Raw genomic sequence first — 9,030 nt, 5'->3', positions numbered from 1 at the left:
CCGGATCGCAGACCCCCCCCCCCCCCCCGAACAAGTGCAGATATTTCTGCTCAAGTGCGGCATGCCTGCACTTGAGCGATATATCGCAAACTACCTCCTTAGATGTGTGACGTGGATGAATTATTTTCACCTAGGGGAGGATACAAGATGTAAATGTAGCAAAAAATATAAAAAAGTTATTCTGTTTAAAAATGGCTTTTTTTTGTGTGTAAAAGGGGGAGGCAGGGCGAGGGGATAATATTTTTATGGGTGAAGGTGCACTCTCACTCTTTCTATGGGACACGTATATGTTGCCATTGTCACAAGCAAAACTTAGACCTGTTGCATCACTTGTTTTCATCAGGTTGCATGTAGCCTTTGTGTGAACTTTCTTTTTACTTACATAATTGCTTTTGTACTGTCATAACTTGCAGGCATCCTCTTCCTCTTCCTAATCTATAAAAAAACCACAGACGTGACTACCTGTTTTTTATGGTTGTTTGACAGGGTAAAATGCAGCATGCCAAGTGTGATTGATACTAGACATGTAAATTATCTTTCATTCCGAATGGATACTTGTACAAATTACATTAAATTTGGACATTTGGATGCATCTGAGTTTCCAAATTTTAAGCATCTGAATGCATATAAATCCGAATGGTCCTTAATGGGGAATTAACGAAAAGTCGGATCAATACGAATTTCATTCAAAATAAAACTAAAATCGGTCATGTGACTGTTCTCTGGCCAATCAGATGGGTGTTTTTTGGCTGTTGGCTCATGTGACTTTGTTCCGAAATGAAAATGGACGGATCTGAAATCCGAATAACTAAACAAATCCAAAAGGCTTCAAGAAAAATGAAACCAAAAAGCTCCTTTTAAAGTCTACCTCTGCCTTACAAATAACTGAAATCCGACAAACAAAAGAAATAAAAATACGAATTGATCCAAAACCAAACAAATGCGAAATTACATAGACATTTGTTCTGTGTGAATGGAGGCAAAAACGAATGTTATTAGTATATTTTCTTTCTAGATTGAAATGCAATATTAGGAAAATACCACATACGGCCACTAGATAGAGCTGAGGAGCATACAAAATAAGTAATATTCATTGCCAATGCTCCTCAGCTCCATGACGTGGCGTAAAGTGCTCATATCATGCGGTGTGTGCAAATACCTGTGTTGGTCTTTGAACTGATCTCCACATCCCTGTGAAGCCCACGCTGTGTATACCTTGCATTTGCAGAAGGAGATCTGCAGTGGCAAGCCCTGTATTTCTCTGACAGGTTTACTCTAAAGAGACCCTGTCACCAAGGCATTCATTTTAACAAAACTTTTCCCATTAGATTATATGTGAATTTAACATGTTTTAGCCATGTTATTTACCTGTAAAAGCCTCCCTCGTGCAGACATCAGAAAGGCCTGAGGCTGCTGCAGCCCCAACAGACTCATAGCTGCCACTCAATTGACACACAAATTTTCCAAACTACAGCCTGCGGGCCACATCTGGCCCTTCACAAGAGTGTATGCATCCTACAGCAATCCTGGCTGGGTGGCTAGCACCGGATGCACCATTCTGTGTACCATAATTGCCCCAGTGCAGATTTTCCCCACTGCGGTGCCCTAGCAATCAATGACGTTATTGCTCCTCCCACAGCATTTACAAGAGAAAGGGAATCCCTCTAGCCAGACCTGCTCCGTCTCCTGCCCGGATTAATTTTTTCAGCCTGTAAAATTTACAATACGTTTGGAGACTCCTGCTCTATAGTATCCCCCTTTGCTCCTTACCATAGTAGCTACACAGAAGGCTATGCAAGTAGGTGATTGAAGGGGGAGGAGCTAGACCAGCACAGCCAGTAATTAGACACTCCCAGAAGAGCAGAGGGCTATTATGTGCAAGGTAGGTGGTGCTATGGAACTGACTCACCGGGTATAGTGACATTTAACAAATTCAAAGGCACACTGCAAATGACTACATTTGTTTTGTTTTTTTAAACGCTGCAAGTAAGCACTTTAAATACTTGGTTTTCTGTGTTTTACCTGCAATGTTTTAAGTTGGTGACTTGGTCTCTTTAAATCTGTGGGTAGACTATAAATACATGACTTACAAAAGGTTGACTGAATAATAATTTTGCTGCAATCTATCCTAATCACCAGCTCTGTAAATGTCTAAAGCATGCCCCAGTTCACACTTGTGTTCCCTGTAAACGGAACAACTGAGAAAAAAACTATTAAGCTGGAGTACTGAGCTGGGCGAGAACTTTGTACTGATCAAACATAACAAATAGAAAGACTAATGTTCTAGACGATTGCTATCTCTTAACGACAAGGCTATTCAACTAATCCCAAAGGTCATACAAACAGCAAAGAAAATACACTGCCTGTCCAAAAAAAAGTCACACGTTCTAATATTTCATTGGACCGCCTTTAGCTTTGATTACAGTACGCATTTGCTGTGGCATTGTTTCCATAAGCTTATGCAATGTCACAACATTTATTTCCATCCAGAGTTGCAATAATTTTTCACCAAGATCTTGTAGTGATGATGGGAGAGCCGGACCACTGCGTAAAGTCTTCTCCCGCGCATCCCAAAGATTTTCAATGGGGTTAAGGTCTGAACTCTGTGGTGACCAATATATGTGTGAAAATGATGTATCATGCTCCCTGAACCACTCTTTTACAATTTGAGCCAGATTAATCCTGTCATTGTCATCTTGGAATATGCACGTGGCAGCAGGGAAGAAAAAAATCAATTGATGGAAAAACCTGGTCATTCAGTATATTCAGGTAGGCAGGTGACCTCATTTGTTTGGGGACATAACGTTGCTGAACCTAGACCTATTATCCAATGAAAGGCTCTTATCTATTTGCTTAGCTAAATCCAGGTGGTGACTTTTTTTGGGACAAGCAGTGTGTATATCTAACATAACCAAATAGGGAAATCACTCTACTCCATTTCTTAGACTTTTCCACCAATAATATTAGCTTTGTTTGGTTCTGGCAAAATAGTGCACGTGTTGGCTTCCTAGTGTTGAGTATCATAAGATGTTCTGTGTAAAATTCAGTTTTGTAACCAATGCTAACATTATGCTGTTACCTATGAAGTCTCATTAATGTGGACTACAAACATACACTGGTAATCTAGCTGTGGTACACCTTCTGTATGGCCCCATGGAAAGAGCAATTTTAGAAACTACTACCAAAGAAGAGGAAGTAGACGCATGATTCAACCCACTAGCACCCACCAAAAACTGACATTTAAAAGAAGTTGGCCTTTAAAAACAATCCCATTACTAAAGCTCAACACCATGATAGAGGTGGTTGAACACTGTAAATAAATACTCTAAAAAATAATTTGAAGAGGCTACTGCACGTTGTTGAGTTGATCCTGAATTTTGGATACAGTTAAATTTCAGGGACTCTAATGTCCAAATCTGAATTTCACTGTTATTGTTGGTGGTTCAGGTTTCCAGAAGGCTTCAAGAAAAATGGAACCAAAGGCTCCTTTGAAAGGCTGCCTCTGCCTTATATGTGCTCCTGTTGTTGCCTCTGCCTTATATGTGCTCCTGTTGTTGCCTCTGCATTCTTAAGGTGCCCATACACCTTACGATTATCGGACGATTTTCGTATGCGATCGACTTTTCGTCCGATAATCGTATGTGTGCATTGCAGTGTCCGACCGACATTACTGTACAATCGTACGACTTTTGACGGTCAAGCAGGTTTGAAAACTTTGCTAGATCGTACGATTTTCGTAAGGTTGCTGGCGTTTTCGTCCGTCAAAAGTCGTACGATCTACACTGCGCTTGCGCTAACGAAAATACGGCAAATCAATTACCGCATTTCGTCCAGGTGCTTTTCGTTAATTACGGCTAAATTAATCTTCCAATCATCGTGGCAGGATTGGGCTGCCGTACGAAAATCGTACGACTATTCGATCGGACGAAAAGTTTCGTCCGATAATCGTAAGGTGTATGGGCACCTTTAGCCTGACTGCCAGTTTCAACAGGCCCCACCCTTCTATCTTAATATCCCTTACAGAAGTGACTCAGGCTGTTTTTTGGCATCATCTAATCAGGCCAGGCTGCCAAGGACTTCTGAAACCATTCTACATAATTATGCATCATTTGCTGTTCTGTAATACACACTTTTTGGGTCTGGCGTGGATTCCTATTGATTTCAATTGGATTTCCGGTTCAGAAATTAACAGGGTTATTCACTAAAGGGTGAAGAGTTGGGAGTAGACAGTAGAAGTCAACAATCTAGGCCAAAATAGCTGATTTGGAAAAATTATCTAATTCAGCTCACTTTCCAGTTCAGCTATGTTGTCCTAGATCAGTGATGGCGAACCTTGGCACTCCAGCTGTTTTGGAACTACAAGTCCCATGAGGCATTGCAAGGCTCTGACAGCCACAGACATAACTCCCAGAGGCACATGCATCTTGGGATTTGTAATTTTGGCACAGCTGGAGTGCCAAGGTTCGCCACCACTGTCCTAGATTGTTCACTTCCCCTGCCTTCCCCAAACTCTTTTTTTTTTAATTATTCGATTTTATTAGTATTTTATACAGTACAACGTATCTGATTTACATTTACCTTATTTATTACACACAAGAAGGAGAAAAGAAAAAAAAAAAAAAAGGGAAATTCAAAAAGGGGGGGAAGAGAGAAAGAGGAAAAGGGGGGGGTATGTGGGGGAGATCTGGCAATCCTATCGAGTTTCTTCTCTATTCTACTTTACTCAAATAATTTTAATTTTAAATGGACCCTTCGCGCCTACAACTCCCAAGGCTCCGGCCCTCTCTTTTGGTCTTCCTATTTATCCACATATTTCTATCCTGTATCTTCTAGATTTCCGTACAGATTTTTAAATTCCTTCCATTGTTGCCACGTAATTTCATATTGTTTCACTGTGTCTCTCCGGATTGCTGTCAATTCCTCCATTAATCGAAAGTATTCTATTCTGTTATACCATTCCTTCATAGTTGGTATAGTCTCTTTATTCCAGTGCTGTGGTATCAGAATCTTAGCCGCGTTAATCAAAGGGTATAACAGTGATCGTTTATATGCCATGTTCGGAGGATCCATAAGATGGAATAAACATGCCCCTGGTTCCAAGGGCACAGCGATAGTTGTAATTTTTTCTATGTTGTCCACCACCCGGCCCCAAAATGGTTGAAGTTTAGGGCAGGACCACCATATGTGAATATAGTTCCCAGTATTACCGCAGTTTCTCCAGCACAACTCTGTCCTGGTTGAATGCATTTTATGTACACGTTCAGGTGTGTAGTACCACCTAGCTATAAAACGGAACATTGTGTCGTTCACTAACGTGTTTATGGACGAATTTACATTGCGACTTAGAATTTTTTGTTTCTCCGCGTCCGTCCAGGTTGTCTCCAGTTCTTGTTCCCACTGCTTCAGATATCGTGGGAATAGGTTAGGTTGAGAGTGTACCAAAATCCTATAAATTTGAGAGATGCCGTGTCGTGGGCTGTCAGTAGAAAAAAATAATTTTTCCATTAATGTGAGTCCTGATATCGTGCGGTTTTGGGAGTGATGCAATAAAATGTGATATTTGTCTATGCCTCCATGTATCAAATGGGTAAGTCCCCCATTGTGCTCGAAGATCTGTTAAAGTATGTGGTTTGTGTCCATCACTTACATGGTAAAGCTTTAAAATAGTGTGGTTCGTCCATTTAAGAAAACCTGTATTGTGCATCCCAGGTAGAAAAAAAGAGTGATTTACAACTGGCATTAGAGGTGAATTATATTGCCCTATTAGCCAGGGGTATTGTGCTTTCCAAATTTTTAAAGTGTGTCGTGTCAGAGGGGAGGTATGGAGATGTAGTTTCCAATGTTCTTGAGGAATCCAACAAATAGTCGAAATTATTTGTCCAGCATGTTCATTCTCCATCTCTACCCAGCGTTTAGTTTCGTGAAAAAAGTGCAAATCTAACAATCTATTAATAGCGACAGCCTGGTAGTAATTTTTAAAATCTGGTAGTGCTAGACCTCCCTGACCTTTAGTCCTAACCAAAGTTCCATGAGAGATCCTAGCAGGTGAACGTCTCCAGACAAAACGACTGACAACCAATTTAAGCGCTCGTAGAAAAAAACTTGGCAATGTAATCGGCACTGTCTGATATATATATAATACCCTTGGTAGTATCATCATCTTGATAATATTTATCCGACCCGTAAGGGAAATACATGGATGATGATTAAACCAGTTATTAAGATCCTTTTTGATCGCATTTAACATAGTCATGTAATTGGCCCTGAATAGTTCTGTAGTGCTAGAAGTCAGTGAGATACCCAGATATTGCATTTTGTCTTTTTTCCAGCTAAACGACATTACTTCTTTCAGGGCCCCTTCCCCAAACTCTTCACCCTTTTGTTAATAAATGCGAATATAATAATTTTGTAGTTTAAAAAAAAAAAATTAAAAAGTTCCAACGCTTCACAACTAATTGAACTTTTCAAAAGTGTGCTCTTCTCTATTTCTTGGATATTACCAAATTATACAGGGCTTCCTGTACTGCTGGAAAGAACGTATTCTATGGCAACAGTTACATCGTTGAACCCAAAATGATTTTGTGTTCTCACATTTGAACGCTTTATACATACTGGAAATGTCAAAACAAATGAACTCGTCCCATTACCCCACTGACCTGTAAAACAATTCCTTCTTTTGTTTCAGTAAAGGCCAAGGGCTCGACTGGCAACTTTACTAGGTTAATCTTGCCCTAAGGTCTGGTCTCTACCAGTATATCAGTTTAAACTATATCTATAGACATTTTTTTTTATAATGTTTGTTCCCATGACAGGAAGTAAGGGGAAGTCTTTCTAACAGTAACACGGACAGAAGTAAAAATGCACTTTTTACGTTAAGTAGGGAAATGCTAGAACCTCTGTCAGCTTTTTATTGTTGTCCGTTTACTAGTTGCAGATTTTCCCTTACTTCCTGTCCAGTAAAATGTTGTTGCCAGAACAGAAAATGAGGGGAAATCTCTCCAACGGAGCCCAGCAAAGAAGTATAACCAGGCAGGGATTCTTACATTTCCACATTCTATACAAAACTTAAAGAAAAACTTGGGGTATAGATACCCTTTAAGGCTTTGTCTTGGAAAAATCATATTTTTAGGTTCACGTCCCTCATACATATTCAACTGCTGTTACAGTTGTAAGCATCCAACATACTTGAGTCCTTGAGCGAATTCACGGCAAATAAATGGGTAAGGCTCACCAATTTGATGAATATCACATTCATTCATTTATTCTCACTCAGAGTTGCCTTAGCCCCCACTGTTTGAAGGATAATGTTGTCTGGGTCTAGGTCACTAAAAAGTTAACCTGCTTCATGCTGATAGTTTTAAAACTGACCTAAGGAGTTAAAAGCAGATACCTAGAGGGATCCAAGTGTAGAAGGTGCAATACTTCCAACCTTTGAGCTACAAGCTATCATAGGCATACTGAGTAGACATGTGTGATTCGTTTCGTTCCAAATCAAAATTCAGACAAATTTTCCAAAATTTGGACTCATCCAAATTTCCAAATCCCAATGCATCCGAATGTGTCAATCAGAATTTCAGATCCCATCCGAATTCCGTTCAAAAACTAAACTGAATCGAACATGTTACTTTTCTGGCCAATCAGATGTGTTTTTCGGTTTAATGCATCCAAATGGGTCTGAACAGCAATTTTCTTTACGGCAACATTGAAGCCATCTGATTTGGCCAGAAAAGTCACATGTCATAATGAATATGTGTTCAGGATATACATATAATACTAAAGCTGAGGCTCCTAGACCTAAATGGCATTCAGGATCCGAATTTCCGAATGCAATGCCATTCGGGTCTGGGAGCCTTAGCTTTAGTAATATATGTATATGGCTCCCAGACCCGAATAGCATTCGGGAGCTCCCAAATGCAATTAGAAAATTTGGAACCTGAATGCCATTTGGGTCTGGGACCCATACACATATATTACCAAAGCTGAGGCTCCCAGACCCGAATGGCATTCATGAACTCCCAAAGGTAATTCGGAAATTCGGATCACCAATGCCATTCGGGTCTAGGAGATTCAGCTTTAGTATGAATATGGGTGTATGGTTTTCTGTTTTACTCGCAACGAATATTCGTAAATTCATCCGAAACTAACGGAAATCTGATTTCGTCCGAGTCCCGAACCGAATCTCGAATTCCAAAATAACAAAATATCCAAACCAAATCGAAATTTTCCGCAGCGTACATGTCTAATAATTAGCCCTCCTTAACCTAGAAACTTCCTGGGAACTCTGGAAGATAGATAGATAGATAGATAGATAGATAGATCTATATAGATATATATATGTATATATATCTATATAGATCTATCTATATATATATATCTATATATAAAAAAAAAAAGATGTGAAGGAACCTTTGGGTGGCTTGGAAGACAAAGATAGGTACTTCGGTACCTGATTTTAACTCCATAGCTCAGTTTTAGAACTATAAAAATATTACATGGAACTCTAGTAAATGTTCTGATCCTTCTATGGTAAATCCCGAAAATGCCTCACCTTCTGCAGGTCCCTTGTAACAAAAGCAGAACGCCTACTCTTGATCGTGTATAGAGATTTGGATGGACTTGTAGAACACCATTTTATCTGTATGGTTCTGCTGCAATATTAAATCATACAAGTAGACAGACCTAAAACTACAGAATCTAATCTTGGTAAAACCTGGGAGGGGGGAAGGTGTGACTCTCTTACTAATGTCTAACATACAATGTTTTAAACCTTCTCCTAGGAACTGTTGTGGACATCGCAAGTGATCGCAATGAGGCTCACACAGGTCTTAGCTATTTCTTTACTTGTTGTGCTCCTCAGCTCAGGTCAGTACCTATGCCATATTAATAAAAGGTGTCAGTTTACAAGGTTGTAACTGTGTGGCATGACATAAAGAAGGAGGGAAACACAAATACCACACCAGAATATTGACATTCTACTGCATACTAAGGTTTGGGGAACATGGGCAATTTGAAATGATCAGGAACCACTTC

General features: G+C 39.8%; 1 protein-coding gene across 1 annotated transcript in view; it reads left to right on the top strand.

Moving 5' to 3' along the window:
- APOC2 (apolipoprotein C2) overlaps positions 1-9,030 on the top strand; it is an 18,452-nt gene that overhangs the window by 2,915 nt on the left and 6,507 nt on the right. Inside the window, exon 2 of the mRNA XM_018561336.1 lies at positions 8,778-8,862. Coding sequence (XP_018416838.1) covers positions 8,808-8,862 — 55 coding nt within the window. The 5' untranslated portion in view covers positions 8,778-8,807. The remainder of the gene's footprint in view (positions 1-8,777; positions 8,863-9,030) is intronic.

Source organism: Nanorana parkeri, unplaced genomic scaffold (genome assembly GCF_000935625.1).
Source record: "Nanorana parkeri isolate BGI_ZX_2015 unplaced genomic scaffold, ASM93562v1 scaffold517, whole genome shotgun sequence".
Classification (NCBI taxonomy): Eukaryota; Metazoa; Chordata; class Amphibia; order Anura; family Dicroglossidae; genus Nanorana; species Nanorana parkeri.
This window is presented reverse-complemented; position numbering and strand designations above follow the sequence as displayed.